The sequence below is a fragment of the Dreissena polymorpha genome, chromosome 7 (genome assembly GCF_020536995.1).
Source record: "Dreissena polymorpha isolate Duluth1 chromosome 7, UMN_Dpol_1.0, whole genome shotgun sequence".
NCBI classification, from domain to species: domain Eukaryota; kingdom Metazoa; phylum Mollusca; class Bivalvia; order Myida; family Dreissenidae; genus Dreissena; species Dreissena polymorpha.
Genome location: NC_068361.1, coordinates 1,170,027 through 1,195,253, shown reverse-complemented (window position 1 = coordinate 1,195,253; position 25,227 = coordinate 1,170,027). Strand labels below are relative to the sequence as shown.

The 25,227-nt window shown below is 33.6% G+C and overlaps 1 protein-coding gene across 1 annotated transcript; it reads right to left on the bottom strand.

Moving 5' to 3' along the window:
* Window positions 1–498: 498 nt before the first annotated feature.
* On the bottom strand, window positions 499–5,024 carry LOC127840174 (SNARE-associated protein Snapin-like). Its single transcript, XM_052368670.1, has 4 exons — window positions 4,846–5,024; window positions 3,968–4,014; window positions 3,355–3,473; window positions 499–2,302 (listed from the first exon to the last, which is right to left on the bottom strand). The coding sequence occupies exons 1-4, from the start codon at window positions 4,977–4,979 to the stop codon at window positions 2,219–2,221; spliced, it is 384 nt and encodes a 127-aa protein (XP_052224630.1). The 5' UTR covers window positions 4,980–5,024; the 3' UTR covers window positions 499–2,218.
* Window positions 5,025–25,227: the final 20,203 nt, after the last annotated feature.

The following is a 25,227-nucleotide window of genomic DNA, read 5'->3' as shown; positions in this document are numbered from 1 at the left end:
TCATAAAAAAATGAAATGTCAATCAACCATTTAATACATACTTTTAAAATTATGTTTTTATAAAAATATATTATTGTACAAAACATCATATGCCCCTTTAAACGAACACAATGTCATGTATGGAATCACAAATATGATAAAACTGAAGTATTCATACTTGTCAAAACGTTTTTTAGTGCAGTTTTGTAACTTTTTATTTGCTCACCTGAGTAAGATTTTGTGATGAACATTTGCGTGTCAATAGATGCGCAATCCTTGTCAACATTTACCATATGACCACTATAGGCTATTTTTTGCGTCTCTTTAAAAATATTTGTGGTGGGTCCACAGCAGTTTTTCTTAAAGGGCAATAGTGAAACCTTTTTACACTCTCACTGTCTAATCATTTGCCAAATCTTCATGAAAATTGCTCAAACTATTCATCCAAATAAGTTTTTGTAATTGTACTTAAGGGAATAGAGCAATATAAAAATTGGGTTGGAAAACATCAACAACATATTTCAATTTACACACTTTATATATAATTGCATTTCATTCAATAACAAAATGTTTTAACAACTAATTTATATAACAGCATAAAGCATTCAAGAGTTGAAGAGCTGCATACACTTTGTGAATACATGTAATTATTTATAATTGTAGCCTCATTAACAACAATTGTAAAACAGTAGATGACATTTCTTATTAAAATTCCCAATTTGGAAAGATAGTATTTATTTGCAGTAAATCTCAATGAAACTTTTGAAAAAAGTGTGTTAAAGTAATTTATGTTAAACATATTAAAGGAAATTAAACAGCTAACTACAATTTTGTTTTACATATCTTTAACATTCAAATTTCTGATCATATGAAAGAAACACAATCATTTATTAAAATATCATATTTGTCTTTATAAAAATATGTTTTTATGAACATATATCAGAAACAAAGAATTATTAAACTGATCATCTAAATTCCAATAAAATGCAATCCATCATGCATAAAGAACTGCATGCAACATTTTGAAATGTTGACTAAGTAAAATTACATATACAACTGTACAAAAACACAGACATTTTTAACAACCTGCCATTTGCTATCCTTAGAAATCATATTGCACATAAATCTGATACATGTTTCATAAACAAGAACAATATCAAAAACGACAGGGCTTATAATACAAGAACTTTACTATCTGAAGCAAGCATGCATGGTTATACAAGTAAATGATTTTGGAATGCTTGTATGGTCCCTCAACATTCTGTTGTTATTTACAAAACCTAACATTGACTCATTCAGTACTTCTTGGTGTACAAACCAGTGCATGTAGTGATATTTGAGTTACCTTCAAATAATTATATGCTGGTTTCCAGTCAGGAAAGTACTTAACATTTGTAAGACATTACAAACATATGTTTGAAACAACTTGGTAGTATGCATTTCCCATTCATGAATAAAACGTCACATTTTTTAACAATACTATATGGTAAAATCCAAATTTTCCATGTTCCATATAACCCTTTGTTCAACAAATGCAGTTACTCCCATTTAATATCAGAACTCATGCAGGCCTTAAATTTCAAAAACCAGCGCATGAAATTGACCAAATTGTATCATGTCTCTAAACATTAAAGCCACACACCTTGAAATGAAATACATGTTAATCAATACATATAGATGCAATTTGAAAGCGTGCAAAATTGTCATTAAATCTATAGCCTAATTAGCAAGTCATTTATTATTTTTCAAACGGTACCGCTTTTCAAACCGGAAGTAGGATTTCTATACGTATATGTCCATTTTGACCAATGCGATTATTTTTAAGTTTTAAAGCGCATAAAAGACGGATTTCTTCCTTGTAAGTTGTTACCACCAGATATATTCTAATTGGCATAGATAAAATTAAATCTATAGCCTAGTTAGCAAGGTATTTATTATTTTTCAAACTGTAACGCTTTTAAAACTGAAAGAAGGATTTCTAGACATATACGTCCATTTCAACAAATGCGATTATTTTTAAAGCGCAAAAAAGACGGATTTCTACCTTATTACGACCATAAATATTCTAACTGGCATAGATAAAATATGTTTCTTATTTATACTTAAATTTACTATGCCAAATAAGTTGTGTGGCTTTAATTTTCAACCATCCATGGCATGAGCGACATCAATAATGAACGTTTAGAGCCACCATGGGAATCACTGAAGCACCCTCAGACAGTCAAGGGGAGACACACAGCTACTTTGGCTTTGCAGGGTCCAACGTGGCCTTGCGTCGGGCTGTTTCCTTGGAGACATTGTTGTATAGCTTGTTCAGCCTATCCTGATACACGCAGAATATAATGTATAAATATCTTGAAAAGTCCCTTTCCTCATGCAATTTTATAAACTTTTATCACACAAGAGTCAGGGTTTTTTTCCACAATTAATACCATATCACCTTTGTACTTCTTACCTGGTGCAGTTAAGTCTTTCCGTCTACAGAGCCCAATATCAAGGGTCTTTTGTAAAATATACCATATACTTTTTTTTAATATGATGCGAAATAGATTGCCATAATATGAACTCCATCTTCCATCTTTCATTTTGAACCCAGGTTAATTTGAGTGCAATTAGATTTTTTAATTTTATAAACAGTTCGAAAGGGTTTATAAAGGAGTAATGCTGTTGGTTTTCATACCCAGTGATCCATGTTCCCGAGATATATTCCCTTGAACTTAGCAATTTTTATGGCATAAGCATTCCATGATCTAGTGTGCAGCAGCAACTTCCACATTGTAAAGCATTGAATGAACACTTGAAATATCTCATAACCATGAAGTGAAGATGTGTAAGACACAATTTTCGAGCCCAGTGATCCATTTTATTTCTGAGTTATTTGCCCTTGTAATATGACATGGGCATGACTGCTATTCCTGTGATAAAGCGGTGCAGGGGTATCTTAGTCATGTTTTTAACAAAGCTTTTTTTAACCCTTAAAGTGCTGAATTGATTTCAACTATATTATTTGCCAGTGCTGAACTGTCTTATGATAAACAGAAGTTATACTATGCATTTACTGAAACTGATGTAAAATTATTAATACATGCAAAATCCATGCATGAAAATTGAAAGAAAGAAAGCAGAGATATAAACATGTAATGATATTGGGCTAGGCTGTTTGTTGGTTCTTTTTGGGCTGCTGTACAAAGGACTTGAATTGTTTAACCAATACATTTTTGCTACACCATACTATTTAAGATTGTATTATTGTTTAAAACACTTAATGCATGGTATAAAATGTGATGGCTAAGAGTGTTCCAGATTTCACTGCATTCCACTGAGCAAGTTTCCTATAGGCTTCATATTAATACAACACATATCAGACGTGTATACCTGGACATTCTGTAAGATATTGTTGACGAGCATCACCTTTCGTCGTGAGTTGTTCAATTTCTTTACATATGTCTCCAAGTCCACTGTGGGCTTCTGTTGCTCTGAGATAATACGCAGCTCTGCAGAAAGAAATAGTGTTGTTACAATACTGTAGGCAAGCAGAACAAATTTCTAAAAAGATTTATTTACAGAAGTAACAGAAAAGTAATTATCAAAAGCTTGAGTATACTTTTAAACAATAATGCCTACAACTTCATGCTAAATATTGCTTAAAATTAATTATTTTCATTATGTATGTTTAACTTCTTCCTTCATATGTCTTTCTTCATTCATGTATTGAAAACAAAATCAAGGAAAACACTCCCTGTTTGTGACTTTGACCTGATAATGTTCTTAAACATGAATTTATATATAACAAAATGAATTGCATCAAACATTATAAAGAGATGTAAAGTTAATAAAGTGTTATCTTCTAAGTTCATATCATTAAATGGCAGACATTGTCACTAACTGATTCTTTTACAGGTATTGAAAAAATAGGAAGCAAGTTCCTTTTAAACATAGTGAAACCTTTTCAAAAGCCATTCAAAGAACATAAACAATTAAGGCATACCCTCTGCTAAGGAATCAATCTGCTGACGTAACTCCAACTGGCTTTCTCTGTAATGAGTTCAACATTTGACATCATACAGTATTCTCTGTCACACGCAAAAGACAACATATTGCACCATCAAATGTATTTACGTCCTTCAAGGTTTCTGTTAAGAAAAGTATCACTTTAACTGTTAATTTCTTTCCAAGTACTCAAATCATATAAATGTCCAGAAAATATTCCTGTACGGTAAAGCATTACTTCCCTTTAATGACCTCATATACTGTCCTCATACATATGCATGCGCACATCAAAAAAGTTTTGTTTACAATGTTGTAGATGATGAAACCAAGATACATCATTGAATATTGCATGATGTCATTTTTCTTATAATAATGAATGTATTTCAAGAAAAACCCTATATTCTGTCCAAGAAATACTCGCTAACCAAGGGGCTTTCGGCCTTAAATTATGTTCTCCATCATTTTTTGACGTAAAATTAACATTTTTGATTGACATTGGCAGCAAGTGATGTTTTCTTGAAGATAAAACAACAATGTCCGAAGCCAGGGGGTAAAAACGCAATAGCAAGAGAATAGCCGACCTGCGAGAGTACTTAGTATAGAGTGTACCTTTGCAGGTTGGGACCAAAGTTTATATTGCCTTTATTGGCTCCCTTAGTGTACACAGTGAACATGGCCCCGTTATTAAATAATAAATAAATCGGTCACTTTACAAAAATCAAACCTATATAATATATTTACAAAAAGCAACTTTGTAACGGTATAAAAATGCATTTAAACTAACTTCTTCTTAGTTAATTGGCCGTTATGGACTGAGACCGTCCTGACCTGTCAATAATCTCGGAAAACGCCCCTTTTACTGTAATATGTACCTACCTAACGGTCCGCACTCTATCGTCTACTTCAATTACGGACGGTTTAATTAAATCTATTATGCCGTCAGTTATTGCATCTCTGCAGTCATATTCAATTTCATTTACAGCCCCGTCTTCCACTTTCGTTTCGGCCATTTTATGTTTAATTTTACCGCATAGTAAAGGTTAAGTCACGGCTTAGAGGTTAATCTGCACAGTGTTAAATTTCATCGCTGTCGCTTGCATGGAAAATTTGTGCACGAAAAAAATGGTAACAATTGTTCACAGCAAAGATTCCAACACTCGCCACGGCTCGGTTCTCATTGCGATTTGAAACAGTGACGCTACAAAACAAGAGGAAATAGACAATGTTTGCGTCTATTCAAATATAATATTTTTTGTATAGCCTTATCCAGGGACCTATACAAACATTGTATAGGTCCCTGCCTTATCTCCAAATAGTACATTAAGGAACCTATACAAACAGGCCCCTGGTTCATTTGACAACTACAGTAAATTGCTTTCATGTCAAAGAGCATTAAGGAATTTAAGTTCTATTAAAACACGAGGACTACTGAAGTTTTTAAACGAAAGGTCTCCCTTACAAAACAGTACGTTTTGATAAGACGTTGAACACTTTCTATGAGTAACTCACAAATGATAGCAATAGGTGAACACAAATTGTTTGAATATGTTGTGTGTGCTTTTTTATTTGCTCAGTTTTCCATTTGGTCAGAATTGTTGCAAACATTTTAAAACATTTTATTAAACGCACACTATAAAAAATACTAAAATGCCAAAGTTTAAAAATATTTACACATAGCAATCAACATAACAAGAGGGCCTGAAAGGCCCAAAGTCGCTCACCTGAGATAAAAAGATATTACTTAGAAAAATCTTCTGACCAAGTTTCATGAAGATCGGAAAATAAATGTGGCCTCTAGAGTGTTAACAAGGTTTTACTTTAGCCATATAAGAAAAAAATGCGCCGCCCACTGGCAGCACTGTTTTTCAACCAACCGGCATCATATTTGAACTCGTCCAAGATATTATCGGGATGAATCTTCTGACCAAGTTTCATGCAGATCGGACAGTAAATGTGGCCTCTAGAGTGTTAACAAGATTTTACAATGCCATATAAGAAAAAATGCACCGCCCCTTGGAAGCCATTTTTTCAAGCAAACATAATTATTTTCGAACTCATACAAGATATCATTCAGGCAAATCTTCTGAACAAATTTCATGAACATTGGCCCATAAATGTGGCCTCTAGAGTGTTAACAAGGTTTTACTATAGCCATATAACGAAAAATGACCCGCCCCTGGTGGGCATGTTTTTAAAGCAACCAAAACCATTTTCAAACGCATCCAAGATATCATTGGGACACATTTTCTCACCCAGTTTCATGATGATCGGAAAATTAATGTGGCCTCTAGAGTGTTAACAAGATTTTACTATAGCCATATAAATAGCCATTTATAACCATATAAGGAAAAATGCCTGCCCCTTGGCAGCCATGTTTTGCAAGCAAACGTAACCATTTTCGAATTCATCCAAGATATCATTGAGACCAATCTTCTGACCAAGTTTCATGAAGATTGGACAATAAATGTGGCCTCTAGAGAGTGAACAAGGCAAATGTTGACGTCGCACAACGGACGACGGACAACGCACGACGGACAAAAAGCGATCACAAAAGCTCACCATGAGCACGCTGTGCTCAGGTGAGCTAAAAAATGCGCTCTTGGTTCTTCCTATGTTATTACTACAATAGTGTGGTTTTGTTAATAATGTAACGTAAATAAACACACAATGACATCACATTGCCATAAATTATGTATTTTTCAGCTTCAGTATAACACCGGTGAAAATGAGTCATTCTTGTTAGATCACGTCTCATCACGTCATTTTAAAGTTTATATTCAGGATCCTACCTCCTACCTCGGCAGGAGGACGCTACAGGGCCATTTATTCGCACGATGACCTGGAAAAGGTATTAAAAATATGTATTTAACAAGGGCTTCCCGTTGAGAGGGTTGCCAAACAGTTTGGTTTACCCATAAGCACTTTAAAGGACCGAGTTCGTAGAAAAGTTTTACTATACGCTATCAAATCTGACCTTCCCTTCGGGGTTATATTGAACAGGAAACTTTGCTTTATGGTAATTTTATGACGATGGCTGAAATTGGTTTAAAGTTTGGTTTGTGTCGGAATGAGACAATATACTTAGCCTCCGATTATGCCATTCATTAGAATTAAAACAACAAGGGGAGAAGTTATGTTTAAAACGGTTGTAGGGATTTTAAGTAGATGTTCTGAGTTGAAGGTAAAAAAACACAGTCGCTCGAAATGGCAAGAACTAGAAGTACTACAAATTTTCAAGAACTGAACAGTGTACTGACATGATATCAGTCAAAAGACAAGCAAAGCTGAATTTGCAACATTGAAAAGAATGGCCTAGGTAATCATCACCTTCCCCTAAACTTGTTACAGACAGGGCCTACACAGCAAATGCGGCGACGGCTGGTATGTCCCAAAAAACTACATTCGTTGATGAAGGTAACGCTTCAGGGCAACATATTCCTCCATATTTTATATTTCCCAATAGAAAGATCAACGCCTGGAACGTCTACGCCAGTGTCTGATTTCTGTTCGTTCTACCGCCACATTGGATTTGTAGCCAACTACTTCAACTCATGGACGTCCTTTGTTTCACCTATTGAAAATGTATTGAAAGCGGAATACCATCACCACATAAGTGTTACTGGGGGCAATGTGTTACCTCGTCTACAAACATTTAAACGTAAGGAATGAAACTCCTTATAAAGTCGACACTTCTGAGGATGACCTTGACGACTCTCAAAAATGCTATGTGTGTAAACTGTCCACACCCACAGAACTGAAATACTGCATTATTCAAACTTTGTAAAATGGACGAAATTTGATGTATGTAACAGTTGGATGCCTCTTAAATTGTATGGCGACTGGGAAAATATTGCGAAGGCGCGATCGATTTCGCGCGAAATATGTAAAAGAAACGGAGAATAAACTTTTAATAAATTGTACATATACCGTAATTACTCTATGTTTTCGGACACATAAAAATAATTAATTTTTTTCGTGTCCGAAAACTTAGATACGAAAAATATTCACAAAATACCGGTGTCCGAAAACTTAGAGTCGAAAATTAAAGTGTCCGAAAATAGCGTCATAAAATATCGACGACTACCGATATTATCACGTGCTTGTAAAAAAAACGTGCCGTATTGTATAAATTACATTCATATATGTTTGCACTGCATTTTAAATTATTTTAAATGCTTAATTTATTTTACAGAAAGTTACTACAAGGTTGTACTTTGACCAACGAGTTCAAAGATGCGCATATGATGTACCGATACTCGCTAGTATGAACCTGTAATTTACGCAATAAAAAAAGGAAAATATGAATTCTTTGTTTGTTCATTTCCGATAGTTGTTGTCTAACACCTTCCATTGTTCGTAAAACGTGTAATAGGGTGCATCACACTTTGAAGCGTTAAGTATATTTATCACAGTTATTTTACTGAGAAGGGGTAGTACCATTGCGGTAGATAATTGAACTGTTAATTGGCACTACGCCTGGTAATTGTCATAACGCTTATTTTCAAAAGAAAGTTGTTTAAGATTATCATAATTGGCACTAATTGACATTATTCCGTTGTTCCACTATGGCTTTTAACGTTTAATTACTGATTTCTTTAATCTGATTGGTGAATTATAACGATCCAATCGACGTTCAATCTGCATTATCGGTATATTAGCTTTAATCTGTTTGATAAATTCCATCATTCAAATTACCCTGAGACTTCGAATGTTATTTTAGCAAAATAATTGTTCACTTTTAATTATGGATAAGTTTGTGAAAATGTAAAAGAAACGGGGCTCTGAGTTTAGGAAAAGACTGATTCAATCCTTCAAAAGAATTGTTCTTACATGTTCCGGTAATCGTAACATGCGTTTTTATTTCAATACAACCTTTTTTCAGAAGTTGTAATGTTCATAAGGAATTTGTTTTATCTATAAATGTCATTCATCAATAATTATGCCCAACATGAATGAAAATGAATGTCATTACCGGTATGAACCGGGTGTGTTGTGTTTGTTGGTCTTATATTACCGGTAAATTGAAATAAAAGCAATAAATCCATGTGCAATAATTTATTGTGTTGTACTCTTCGTTCTCTGCTTTTTAATAAATACAACCACACAGCTTTGCTACCTGAAATTATATGGAACAAAGATATATAATATTAAACATACTGCTTCCTTAAAACGGCATCAATTCAAATGCAATCGGGCGAAACCATTGTTTAATACCGGTTTACAAGGTTATCCACCCAAAACGCAAATGTAATGGTCCGTTGCCCTCAGCATGCACCTGCTGTGTTTTATGATGTTAATCTGGTTGTAAAACCCCATGATCGATGTCATGAGATATCGAAACAGGACCGAAATTTGGCAAAATAGCGCTGTAAAATATGCTGTCCGAAAACTTAGAGACATTAATTATGGACGAAAACTCGTGTGTCCGAAAATTAAGAGTCACGAAAAATAATTATTTTTGCTAAAAAAAGGGGTGTCCGAAAACTTAGAGTGTCCGAAAACATAGAGTTATTACGGTAATACAAAAATAGATTGTTAACCGTTTAATTCTATTGATTAGCGTTCCTTAATGTCATTCAAAGCAACCCGTATACACCAGTTGAGTGTAACCGGCGAAAATATGTGACGTCATAAACAATGACTAGACAAATACAATTTAACATTATTGTAAGTGGTTTATTTTCCACGCAGTTATTTAGGGTTTCAATTTGTGTGCATTCGTTATCACAACACAGCTATTTTGTTTCTTACATCGCCGATAACTAGTATAGCGAGGATATAGTAACATTACTATTCAAAATCAACGAAAATTTCGTACAATTGTTCGTAAAATAAACTTAACCAATTAAAACTCAGTGTTCCTTATGGCAATTGTCGAAATTTCAACGCCAGATGTGGTCTGATAAAATAGATGATTGTAGATACAAAATGCTCGTTTTTATTATTGTTTTTCATATCTATTCATACGACACATGAACACTAACACGGTGTTCGTGTGTCGTATGAATTGATATATTCGCGGGAATTAATTGTGGCCACAATTAATTTAAAAAGAGCATTTTGTATCTACAAAAATCTAAGTAATCATACCACATCTAGCGTTGAAATTTTGGCTATTGCTATAAGGAACACTGATTGTTAAGGTGTTAACTTTATTTAACGAAATACTTAACGAAATTTTCGTTGATTTTGAGCGTTATAGTGACTTTAACTGTGTCATTACTACGTCACGCTATAAACAAAATAATAAGGTCATTAGATATGGCGTAATGGCGTCACGAGGCAAACGTAAAAACTCCGATGTCATTATGCTACAACTTAAAGATTGAACAAGATGGAAGAGATTTACGTGCTGAAAAACAGATTTTCGCAAGACTTATTCTTTATTCAAAAGAATTGGCTCGGACAATGACATAGACGTTGAAATCACGCTATGGTACCAGGTTATTGTTGTATTTGACTTAAAAAAACACTTCGCCGTTCGGATGACTTTCGGTTCAGCTTTGACAATAACTAAGTTATTGATCGGGTCGGAGCTAAAGCAGTGCTGAACACACTTCAAGTATATGTTGATATTTTTATTACTCCGTCTAATACTAACGTGTCATCCGTACTTGTAATATAGCAACAGTTTATTTGTTTTGTAACGTCCATATTCAATTGCTTTGAGTGACAAAGAAAATGTAGCCAATTGTAAGACCAAACTTTGAAAAAGCCTATTAAGGCGAAATATATCAGAAAGAGTGACACTTGTTCTTATCCATTTACTGTTCTTCTCATTTTATATCTTCTAATTCTTCATATACGTGTTCCTTCTCTTATGCTCCTTTCTTCTACTGTTTGATGCTAGTTCTTGTCCTTATTATCTTTCTTTTTTTATTTTTCGTCTTATTTTCATCTTCTACTTATTCTCATTCATCTTCCTTCTGCCGTATCTTCTTCTGATTATTCTTTAACGTTTTCACCATCTTCTCCTCATCCTACTAGATCTACTTATTCTTCTCATTTTGATTCTTATGAACATATTATTGTTCTTCTTATTTCTATTCATTCTTCTAATTTAATTCCGCTTTTTATTCTGCGTTGTTGCGTTTTATTCAATTTTTACAACGTCCACTTTCGTCTAACTCTCCTTTCAAATACTGGGACGTGACACTGCTGGAGCATTCCAGAATGTTTCTGTGCCTGGAAATGTCATAGAGTTCCACCATGATTCTTAATGAAAAACAACAATCTGCAACGCTACATTCGCCCATTTCACATCACTCGCCAATAAATTCTCGGGAAATTCAAAAACGTCCGTTACAATATGGTAGAGATTCAGCAAGAAATTGACTTCATTAAAGACATACTTACCGAAATGCACGAAATGACGCCCGAGCTGATGAATCCGTTTTCACAAGGCTTCAACAAAGAGCAAGATGGAAGAGATTTACGCGCTGGAGAATAGATTTACTCATTATATGATCTTTTTACAAAGAATCGGTTGGAAAAATGGCGCAGAAGCGGACATCACGCTAGCCTACAAGGTAATGGTTGTATTTGACTGTAAAACCACGTCGGACATACAAATTGTAAGCATAACATTTGTTTCAGCGTAAACAATGTAATATATTACAATATTTTGCGGTATTTTAAGTGATCATTGCAATTGTTTTGTGTTACTCTGTCTATTAGCGTTCTTTTCATAATTGTTCGTCCTTTTTGTTTCAACAATTCTTACTTTGTTTGAACCTTTCTTCTTTCTTCTTTCCTTTTCTTCTTTGTTCTCTTCTTTTTTCTCTCGTTGCTCTTCGTTCATTTTCTTCTTGTTCTGCTTCATTCTCTATTTTTTTCTTTCATTTTCTTCTTTTCTATATTTACTCCATTTTATTGTTCTGAATCCACTTCTCCTACGATATCTTATAGCTCTCCTATGTTTTTTTTCTAAACATTATTTAGCTTGTTTTCGTTTTATTCAATTTTTCAAATGTTTACAACAATCGATTTCATTCAACAGGACACAGCAGGGGCATTCCAGAATATTCCTGTGCCTGAAAATATCATGGAGTTCCACGTTTTTCTAATGAATAACAACAGCAATAACCTGCAACACTACATTCATAAATATCACAACACTCACCAACAGCTTCTCGAGGAATTGAAAAATGTCCGTTACAATATGGTAGAGACGCAGCAAGAAATTGACTCCATTGAAGACACACTTACCTACCGGCACCAACTTTATCAACAATTAACATATCAGCAACAAACACTAAACGCAGAAAAAAAAGCACTTCAGGACATCATATGTAAAAAAACACAGCATTTTACAACTTACAACATTCCCCAATCAGCCCAAACTTTGTACCTCATGAGACATCCCACCATTAAAAAACAACAACAACCAAGACAACAATTGCAACCAGCCCGATGCCTACAATATGATTAACGAGAACAACCACCGCCACTACCAACATTTCAATCCACAATCCTATCTCACTCCATTAATTAACACATATTCCATGAACCAGGCACAGGGAGAGTCAACAGTCCAAGAATATTATGTAAGTTTATTCTATCATATTTGTTAACATATTCTCAAATACATGTACTTCTTTTCATATTTGTAAACGCGGTTTGATGTATTTTTTACATACAGTTTTCTCTTAGTGTGCTTATTACTGCTATCAACGAACATAATTCATTCTAATCAGTACCATCAATTAAGTGTTTAGCAATCATTTTCATTTCGTTAGTATGTTTCTTATTATTATTATATCGTGCTTAAGGCAAACTGTCCTTGTCTGTTTCCACTTACATATCAAAATAGGATGGGCTTGTCTTGGCCCGACTTTCCGTTAAATTCATTTTATCTTGAATGCGTTATTTTCCAATCCAATAAAGATGTTTAATGAAACAAATCTTCCAAATATATGTGCACAACTCGTTCCTTATTATTATGTAAAAAAGCGAATACCATCCAATCTTACAAACCGTATCAAAAACGAGCAAACAGTGGAAACAAAAACTTTTTTAAGCGATGTCTGTTCGCAAAAACAGGCATCTTTGACCAGTATTCATATATCCACAATGTAACACCGTCAATAACTCAAACTTAAAGTAAATGTCAAGTTACATGATTTGAGCTAAGTTGTACAATATTCTCATTGAAGCTCGAAGAGCGTCCATGTGAACACTTTTATGAAGAGACTGGCAAATCTCTAGACTTCCAATCACCAGACACAGACGCAGACGGAAGGTGTGACTCTTCAATTAATGCTGATTGTTTCTTTGGATTTCATTGAGAAAACACACAACAAGAAAGACTTGATGAAGATATAATTCTAAACAACATAAGTAAATTTATTTAAAATCAATACTGAACCAGAATATTGGACGAAATACATACTTTAAAACTATCTGCATTGTTGTTATTGTATGTGCCCAGCCTAGTGCGACATTACAAGTTACTAATTACTGGGTTTTTAAAAAACCAAACCAAACACATGTTCATTCATGTATTTATTTTGCAGCAAAACATGTTACTTAAAGTGATATAAGACGCATCTAACAATATATGCTATGTTTATATGTATATCGCGTCCGTTGTTTATTTTTGGTGTTTTCACTTTATATACACTTATATTTGTTAATGCAGCATAAACATACTAAAACAATATCCCGGAAAGATAAAAATAATGCATTTGAATATCAACCGTACTTTCGTTTGACAACTGATCATGCATGTACGATGTGAATTTAAATTTAGTTTTAGTGCAGATTCGTTGATACGACACATAGACACAATTTTGTTTTACGGATCATTTTAATTCCTGCAACGATATCTATCATAAGACACATGAACACAAACTCCGATTTTATTAAAAAGACCGTTCAACTCGGCTTAGAGGACTGGGGCAGTCATGTAAAATATCGAATATAATAAAATATTTTTTATAAACAACTGGCAGCAAGATGAGTTGCAGATAATTGGTCAGTTACCACATTTTAACTAACTCTAATGACCTGTTAATTTTTTTCAATTAAACAGTGAAAGATAATGCAATACCAATTTGTTAGTATAGATATGTTCACTATTTTTATTCAATGAAGAGGGTATTTTTACATAAATAAAGTCTCTATGTTTAAACTTACTCAACATGTTTAATTTAACTTGTACAAATGGTGTTAACTCGAGGATTACACATTTTGGTGTGACACAATCACAGCTGTTTATACTACTCTAGATAAAACTGCTTGCCCTGTGTCAAACCCATGCCTAACTGGGCCTGCAACAACAAGTATTTTGCTGAAATTCTGCGTGCCTTTAACAGGTGCTCAACAGGAATGTTACAAAATGCAAGTTATAGGCAATAAAGGGGTAAGGAGTTCGATAATCAGCGGTATTTTAAGTGGCCATAGTGTTACTATTTCAATTAACGTTCTTTTTTATAACTGTGCGTCCTTCTTCTTCCTCTTCTTCTTCTATGTATGGTCCTTTCTCTCTTTGCTCTTCGTTCATCTACTCTTGTGCTGCTACCTTCTCATCATGTTTTTCTTTCATTCTCTTCTTTTCTTCATTTAATCCTTGTTTATTTTTTTGAAACCACTTCTTCTTCGATATCTTATAGTTCTGGTGTGTTTTTTTTTTCTAATTATTATTAAGCTTGGTATCGTTCTATTAAATTTTTGAAATGTTTACAACAATCGCTTCCATTTGTATCGTCTTTCAGATGCTAGAACAGTACACAGCAGGGGCATTCCAAAATATTCCTGTGCCTGGCAACATCATAGAGTTCCACGATTTTCTAAATGAAAAACAACAACAACATCCTGCAACAATACATTCGCAATTACCACAACACTCAAACAAACTTCTCAATGAATTCAAAAAAGTATGTTCCAAAAAGGTAAAGATGCAGCAGAATTCGACGTTAAAATGGAAACAATTACCGACCAGCAACAACTTTACTGTTTACTGTTCTTCTCATTCATCTTCTTCTAATTCTTTATATACTTGTTCCTTTTCTTATGCGTTTTTTTTGTTCTCTTTGATGCTAGTTCTTGCTCTTCTTATTAGAATCTACTTTGCTTTTTTATTTTTCGTCTTGTCTTCATCTTCTTCTACTTATTCTCATTCATATTCTTTCTGCCATATCTTCTCCTCACTATTCTTTAACGTTTTCATCATCTTCTCCTCATCCTACTACTTATTCTTCTCATTTTGATTCTTGTTAAAACATTCTTTTTCTTCTATTATTTCTATTCATTCTTCTAATTTTCTTCCGCTTTTTATTATGCGTTGTTGTGTTTTATTCAATTTTTACAACGTTCACTTTCATTTAACTCTTCATTTAGATACTGGAACGGGACACTGCTGGAGCATTCCAGAATGTTTCTGTGCCTGGAAATGTCATAGAGTTCCACCATGTTTCTAAATCAACAACAACAATCTGCAAAGCTTCATTCTCCCATATCACATCACTCACCAATAAATTCTCGGGAAATTGAAAAACGTCCATTACAATATGGTAGAGATTCAGCAAGATATTGACTACATTAAAGACACACCGACAATGACGCCCGCGCTGATAACTCCGTTGTCATAACGCTTTGAACAACAAAAAGCAAGATGGAAGAGATTTACGCGCTGTAAAATAGATTTACTAATTATATATTCTTTATACAAAGAATTTGTTGGAATAATGACGGAGAAGCACGCCAGCCTACCAGGTAATGGTTGTATTTGACTGTAAAACCGCGTCGGACATACAAATTGTACGCATAACATTTGTTTAAGGGTAAACAATGTAATATATTCAATATTTAGCGGTATTTTAAGTGGTCATTGCAATTGTGTTTTGTCACTCTGTCAATTAGCGTTCTTTTTATAATTGTTCGTCCTTCTTGTTTCAAACATTCTTACTTTGTCTGCACCTTTCTTCTTTCCTCTTCTTCTTCCTTTTCTTCTTTTGTATCTTCTTTCTTTCGTTTCTCTTCGTTCATCTTCTTCTTGTTCTGTCTCATTCTCCTTATCTTCTTCTTTCATTTTCTTCTTTTTTTCATTTACTCCCTGTTATTGTTCTGAATCCACTTTTTCTTTGATATCTTATAGTTCTCCTATGTTTTTCTTCTAATCATTATTTAGCTTGGTTTCGTTTTATTCAATGTTTGAATCGCTTCTATTCAACAGGACACAGCATGGGCATTCCGGATATTCCTGTACCTGGCAATATCATGGAGTTTCACGAATTTTTAATGAATAACAACAACAATAACCTGCAAAACTACATTCACAAATATCACAACACTCACCAACAAATTCTCGAGGAATTAAAAATTGTCCGTTACAATATGGTAGAGATGCAGCAAGAATTTGACTTCATTGAAGACACACTTACCTACCGGCACCAACTGTATCAACAATTAACATATCAGCAACAAACACTAAACGCAAAAATAAAAGCACTTCAGGACATCTTATGTCAACAAAACACAGCATTTTACAACTTACAACATTCCCTCAGCAGCCTCAACTTTGTGGCTCATGAGAACTCCCGCCATAAAAACAACAACCATTGTAACCAGCCCGAGGCCAACAATATGATTAACGAGGACAACCACCGCCACTACCAGCATAGCAATCCCCAATCCTATCTCACTCCACAAATTAACACATACTCCATGAACCAGGCACAGGAAGAGTCAACTTTCCAAGAATATTAAGTAAGCATATTCTAACATATATTCTCAAATACAAGTACTTCTTTTCATATTTATTGAATTGGTTTGATGTTATTTTTACATACAGTTTTTTCTGAGTGTGCTAATTACTGCTATCAACGAACATTGTAATCAGTACCATCAATTAAGTGTTAAGCAATCATTTTCATTTCATTAGTAGGTTTCTTTTCATTATTATATCGTGCTTAGGCCAAACTGTTCTTGTCTGTTCCCACTCACACTCCCTATCAAAATAGGATTGGCCTGTCTTGGCCCGACTTTCCGTTAACTTCATTTTATCATGAATGATATTTCCCAATCCAATAAAGATGTTCAATGAAACAAATCTTCCTAATTTATGTGCAGCACTCGTTTCTTATTATTATGTAAAAAAATCAAGCGAATACCATCCTATCTTGCAAACCGTATCGAAAACGAGCAAAACAATGGAAACAATGGAAACAAAAACATTTTAAAGCGATGTCTGTTCGCAAAAATAGGCATCTATGACCAGTTTTCATATAGCCTAATGTACCGCATTCAACAACTGAAACTTAAAGTAAATGTCAAGTTAAATGATATAAGCTAAGTTATACAATATTCTCATCGAAAGTCCAAGAGCATCCATGTGAACACTTTTATGAAGAGACTTGTGAATCTGTAGACTTCCCATCTTCAGACACAGACGCAGACGGAAGGTGTGACTCTTCAATTTATGTTGATTGTTTCTTTGGATTTCATTGAGAAAACACTCAACGAGAAAGACTTGATAAAGATATAATTCAAAATAGAATAAGTTTAAAATAAATTTATTTAAAATCAATACTGAATATTGGACGAAGTACATACTTAAAATCTATCTGCCTTGTTAATTGTACGGACCCAGCTCAGTGCGACATTACAAGTTACTAATTACTGGGTTTTACTAAAACCAAAGCAAACAAATGTTCAGTCATGTATTTATTTTGCAGCAAAACATGTTACTCAAAGTGATATTAAACGCATCTAACAGTATATGCTATGTTTATAGGTGTCTATCGCAACCGTTGTTTATTTTTTGGTGTTTTCACTTCTTATACACTTATATTTGTTAATGCAGCATCAACATACTAAAACAATATCCCGGAAAGATAAAAAATAATGCATTTGAATATCAACCGTACTTTCGTTTGACAACTGATCATGCATGAACGATGTGAATCTAAATTTAGTTTTAGTGCAGATTCGTTCATACGACACAAAGACACAATTTTGTTTTACGGATCATTTTAATGTCCTGCGACATCAATCATACGACACACGAACACTGTCTCCGATTCTATTAAAGACAGTTCCCCTCGGCTTAGAGGACTGGGACAGTCATGTAAAATATCGAATATAAAATATATTTTTTATAAACAACTCGTAGCAAGATGAGTTGCAGATAATTGGTCATTTACCACATTTTAACTAACACTTTTGACCTGTTAATTTTTTTCCGCTCAATTCAACAGTGAAAAATGCGTCTAGTATCACTTTAAATGCAATACCAATTGGTTAGTATTGATATTTTCAATAGTTTTATTCATTGAAGAGGGTATTTTTACATAAATAAAGTCTATATATTTAAACTTATTCACATGTTTAATTTAACTTGTATGGATGGTGTTAACTCGAGGATTACACATTTTGGTGTGACAAAATCTCAGCTATTTATACTAACTAGTCTAGATGGAACTGCTTGCCCTGTGGCAAACCCATGCCTAACTGGGCCTGCAACAACAAGTATTTTGCCGGCATTCTTTGTGCCTTTAACAGGTGCTCAACGGGAATTTTACAAAATGCGAGTTATAGGCAATAAAGGGGTGGGTAAGGAATTCGATAATTAGCGGTATTTTAAGAGGCCATAGTGTTACTCTTTCAATTAACGTTCTTTTTTATAATTGTGCATCCTTCTTTCTCTTCTTCTATGTCTTTTTCTTTCTCTCTTTGCCCTTGTTCATCTACTTCTTGTGCTGCTACCTTCTCCGTATTATATTCTTTCATTCTCTTCTTTTCTTCATTTACAACTTGTTACTTTTCTGAATCCACTTCTACGATATATTATAGTTCTGCCGAGTTTTTCTTCTAATTATTATTTAGCTTGGTGTCGTTTAATTAAATTTGTGAAATGTTTACAACAATCAATTCCATTCATATCGTCTTTCAGATGCCAGAACAGGGCACAGCAGGGGCATTCCAGAATATTGTTAGAATAGAGTTCCACGATTTTCTAATGAATAATAACAACAAACACCTGCAAAACTACATTCTCGAGGAATTCAAAAACGTCCGTTAGAATATGGTAGAGATGAAAAAAGAAATCGACTTTATTAAAGACGCAATTAACGACCAGCTCCCACTTTACCAACAATAAGCATACCAGCAACAAACACTAAACACAGAAATAAAAGAACTTCAGGGCAGAATAGGATAACAAAACACAACAATTTTAAAGAAGATATGTTGACAGCGTAAAATAATGTTAAAGCTATATATCGCGTCATTATGTACAACGTCACACTATATAAACCACACTACTGACGTTAATAGAATGACATAATTATCTTATAACACGTCAACAAACAAGATCGATCACGATGGAAGATATTAACATGCAAGAGAACATATTTGCAAATTAATTTTTGTATGTGACTTGTGTAAACATAACATGTGATTTGAACAGCGTAAAAAACTGAAGTGTTAATCGCGCCTCAGCAATAGCACTGCTTTACATACAAAAATTGTATTATGACATTTGTATAACTAGTACTTATGTGTCAAAATTACATTTTATAGCGCTGCTAAATAAATTGGTAGTGCTTCTTCTAAAAGAGTACTGTATGTCGTATTAGCGATAATTTAAGTGCTCATTGCGTTTGTTTTGTTATTACTCTTTCTATTAGTGGTCCATTATTTCTTTTATCCGCAGTATTGTTTAACCCTTCTTCTTCTGTGTATACATTTTTCTTCTTTTCCTTTCTGTTATTAATCTTCTCATCTACATTTACCAATTCCTCTTATACCATTTTTTTCGTGTTCTCTTTTCTTTTACAGGTAGATTTTCTTAAATAGTATTCACATTCCTCTTTTTCTCGTCCCCTTGCTTGTATTTTTCTTTCATTTTTCTTCTTCGTATATTTCTGATACAACGTCTTTTTCTTCTTACTGCCCTATCTTCTTCTTGTTGTTCTTTTACAACTTTGTCATATTCTTCTCATCCTTCAATTTATTCTTCTCATTCGTATTCTGAAAATCCCATTCTACTTATTTATATTTTCTTCCGTTTTTCATTCTGCTTCGTGTCTTTTTATTCAGTTTATAACGTTCATAACAATCACTTTCATCCACCCTTTCTTTCAAACACTGCTGTGGCATTCCAGTGCCTGACAATATCACGGAGTTCCGCGATTTCTAAATGGACAACAGCAATCTGCAACAATACATTCGCCACTATCACAACACTCACCAAAACTTCTCGAGGAATTCAAAAAAATATGTTACAAAAAGGTAGAGATGCAGCGAGAAATCGATGTAATAAGGACACAATTACCGGCCAGCACCTGACCAACGTTACTGACAATTAACATACCAGCAGCAAACACTAAACGCAGAAATAAAAGCAGGGTTCTCAATAAGAGCCGGCCACCGGCCAAATCGGCCGTTTGAAATCAGATTTTGGCCGGTTGAAAAACGCTCAGATTTGGAAAATCGGCAATTGACTTTTCGAAATTTGCGTGTCTTTTCGGTAATTTGGCTCCTATTTGCTAATAAGCTAAGACGTCGCTTCATTATCTCCCTTAACGCATTACAACAACAACAATGAAAAGGCGCATATTGGAATCGGTCAAAAAGCAGTAAACACCGTATTATGTGAAGATGGAATACATCAATTTGGGAATAAATTGTGTTTTTTCAACAGTGAATAATATGCAGTTTTACATGTTGTATATAGCTGCAACGATTCACCAACAGCTCGATTCGATTTCGATTTCAGACGGTCCGATACCGATTGTTTCAATTCGATTCATCTGCCAACATAGTTTTATCATATATTCACTATTCTGCCTCAAAATAAATATTTCTGTTCAAATGTGTTGCATACTTAGATATCTTTCGCATTTCTGTGTTTGTTAGATACAGTTTGGTTGGTTCAACAGTGTTTTGAAACTGCTGAAAGTGGGTTAAATTAACATTTGTAAGAAATATTTAGCATGAAACTGCCAATTTTCTGACAAACTATGTCAATTTTTCAATAAAACACATAAAAAAGCATAGCAAATTAGGAACACAATATTAATATCAATAAATTTCTGACTAGAAGATTGTGTTGACTACACAATAATATAATAAATAAATAATAATAAGGCTGGCGACTCGAGAAGTTGCACTGGTGTTACCTCCTGCTAAATCAACGTTATGTTTGCGTTTGACGTGCTGCATTAGATAAGTGGTTGAGCCGGACTTAGGGTACGTCACGTCCGTGAAGCACAGTTTACATGTAGCTTTATTGGGAGGGCTACCATCCCGAAACCCAAAATAATGCAACACTTTTGATTTTAGCTTCTTAGGCGCATCTGAAATTTTCAATTTGTCGGCCACAATTTTTTTAGCCATTTTGATGCTTTTTCTGAAAGTTCACCGTAACACGCTTATTAATTGGATGGCTAAAATAATAAGTAACCAATCGCGCGCGTCGTAATTACAGGTAAAGATAAAACCTATACCTTCCCGTATCAAATAGTCAGAGTACAGCGCGCTTTACGTATCTATGTCTATATGTTAAAGAATCAAATCGAATTTGGTAGGGTTGGTATCGTAATCGAATCGACGTATTTAAAACCGATTTTCGATGCATCGGATCGAATCGTTGCAGCTCTAATGTTGTATTTATTTAGTTTGACATATTATAATTAAGATAGATACTTTCATATATAATAGCAACATTTAAATTGATTTAACTACAAAACTGGATTTTGCATTGATTTTTTTTAATCCTCTTAAAATAAAACTGTGTCCATGCGGCACATGAACCTAGTTTAAAAATACATGTACAGTAAAACGTATAAAAATACAATCACTGTTAATGAAACAAGTCATGAAAAATTGCTCATTAAGCTTGAAGTATAGATAATGTATTACAAAAATAAATTCAGATCATGAAATGAATAGTTTTGTTTGAGAACATCACCAAAATGATGTAAATTCCCAGTTTGATGTCTTATTCCAAATTCAAATAATACAGTTTTAGTAAAATATTTTGACGTTCTGTTCATCACATCGCATGTTGAGTTAAAAAAAATTAAAGTAATAAAGAGCTTTTTCCATTTATCTTTTGTTAGTTAAAAAAAGCTTAAATTCATAAAATGCACACAAAAATGATCAAATTTAAGTGCCTGGTTGACCACTTAAATAGCCATTAAATGGCCCCTAATGCAGGAAATCAAGTGCTCACTTTTAACATTTTCAGGGGGAGCATGCCTCCCGGACCCCCCTAGAAGGCCTGTTGGTTTCACATTTGGACCTGTTGCTCAAAAATTATTAAGAACTCTGAAAAGCATATGCCAACAATCCACATACTTTTACAAATTCAAATATTTACTTGGAAGCCTCAACTTTGTACTTCATAAAACCTCCCGCCATCTAAACAAACAGATATCCATATTTAACCCACATAAACGACACGGCTAACATTACAACCATTAAGATGCATGCAACATACTCAACAAGATCAACCCGGGCCAATACCAACCTTTCAATCCACAAGCCTATAGCACTCTATGGATCAACAAACACTCCATCGACGAGGTTTATGAACTTTACTTACAAGAGTTTTGGAACATGATGAAAGTTAAATTTTATTTTAAAATACATTTATGTATTTCAATTTGTTTAACGCAGTTAAATGCTTTTCTTAATATTTTGTTTCCGCAGTGTGCTCATTTCCGTTATCAATGAGTTCTTTTTTGTAAACGGTTTACTCGATTAACAGTAAAGCGATTTTGTTGAGTTCAGTTATACTTTGTTAAATGCTTGGCAATGCTTTGTTCATTACTTTCATTATTTCATACATGAATTATTGCCCTTTTCAATGACGATTATCAATTACAGTAAAACTATAACATTTTCGTAGAGCATTCTATGTTTGTAATTATCTAATAAATTAATTTAGCAAATACAATCGAATCTTGCAAACAGTATCGAAAACTATCCTTCCAATAAAAAGTAAGTGGGCACAAGAACTCACTATTTGTTCACGCAATATGCACAAATGGGTTCTATTCAGATATTAATAAATTGATAACTTACTTCAATAACTTACTTGTCAGATAATGTAAAGTTACATGATATAAACTGAATTAAAAAAAATTCTTATTGAAGGTAAAAGCGCATCAATGGGAACCCTTTTACGAAGTGACTAACGGATCTCAACACGCCTATGTAGACGGATTCTTATATGACTCGTGTAAATCTTTTATTTTATATTGATTTGTTTTTTAGCTTTCATTAATATAACACACGCTACGAGAAATACTTGGTGAGGTTAAAATTACAAATAGAAAAAGCACATGTATTTAAAAAGATAATCATGGTTTCTTTTATGCCTATAAATGATAAAATATGACATTTTTGTAGTGAAATAACAGCAGTGAAAATAAACAAATTGTTATTTTCACCGGCTAAAATAACACATTTTCGGAACTCTTTTTTTCTATTTTTAGTTTATCATAAATTATTATATATAAATATATTTTCTATGATCACGAGTAAATAATAATCGACATTCCATCAAATCCAACAAATTTTCTTTTTATTTTATGCTTTTTCACCGTTTATTTACATGGTAAGAGAGTTTAACTTGAGAATTTCGCTGGTATAATGACGTCAATATGCCAAACTAATGACGTCATTTTGTGTTTTGACATGTATTGAGGCACGCCAGGGGTAAAGGGTAACTTTTCAGCGAAAGGGAAACAGCTGTTAATTATTTTCTTGAAAAAGTGGCATGAAAGAAAGAGAAAATGTGTTAATGTCAGTGTAAGATCGTTTGTTATTTCATTCATGAAAATATATTTTCTATGATCACTCGTGAAATAACAAACGATCTTACACTGACCTGAACAAATATCCTCTATAACTTTTTACAACTAAACTATGCACTTACCGGTAGACGCTCATCTGAAAATATATAGAATCTTTAAGAAATGCATACTTAAAAACGTTCTGCTTTGTTGTTATATATACATGTACATAAGCAATTGTTTAATTGGTTAATAGTTACGAGCGACTCGCCATCTTCTGATAATTTCTTATTCAACCTATCTCATACTAAAGCGCCTTTATTAGCTCGAAAAAAACAAACAAATATGAATATATTTTCCCGTTATGGTATATCTTGGCATTTACTAATGTCAATTAAAAACAAATAAAACTACAATAATCGCATTGTATGTGTCTCTGCTTTATATAGTAAAACTTACTTTGATAAGTGGCACAAAGTTATCGATAAACTGACCTTGTACCATATTTTGGAAGAAATGTTATCTAGGGAATGCTGCATGAATGTATTGTCAAGGTGGGCTGTATCCCCCCCGGGGGGGGGGGATAACTTCCTGTTTACGGGTATATAGGGGTGTGCCGAAAGTATGGGGCGTGCTTTTCGACTAAAATTATAGATCTAGATATGGGTATGGTTTTAAGCATCAAAGTATAGATATCGGTAATTGTAATCAGAAATTTGCTTGTATATGAATGCATATAGATTTGAAAGTATCAGTAACAAAATGGGTATGATAAATTTCATTATTGTAAGTAAATGGGTATCAAAAAGTAAATTTAATATATGAAATTTACAAATAAACTTATAATAGCAAAATAAATAAGTATACTGTGTTGATATGATAGAGATTAAAATTCTAGTATGAAAAGGGTCCACTTTCTCAATGGTATCGTATACAAATGGGTCTGCTTATTCAATAATCTTGTATCAACTTTATCAGAGTTCCGGTATAAAAATGGGTCACATTTCGGAAGTCTCAGTGGGACATCCCTACCCGAACATTTGGAAAGTTATCCCCCCCCCCCTCCGTGGCTGTATCGAGCGTTGATTGTTTGATGGTGTGTTTCACGTGTGCCTTACAACACATAGGATACATTTTATTTGCAATCGGGAAATTTGAACAAAGTCTAAACAGATCATATGTCTGAAAAGACGCGCATATTATCAGGATATACACAGCTTTAAAAAAAAATTGTCTGATGAGTAGGTACAAATAACGTTAACGTAGAATGATAGTTGTTTTTCAATAATAACGACTAATATGGTTCTTAATTTAAAAATAATTTGTTACGTGTCAGCCTTCTTTTAACCACATATTATGTATGTACACAACTGTTAAACATGCATAATAATCTCATAATAAATTTCTGTGTGAATGATAATAATAATAATAAATAACTATCGAAATATATTTGCCTTATTGGCTACATATACCAATTTATTGGCTTTATTTGCTACAATGTAACATGCATCGG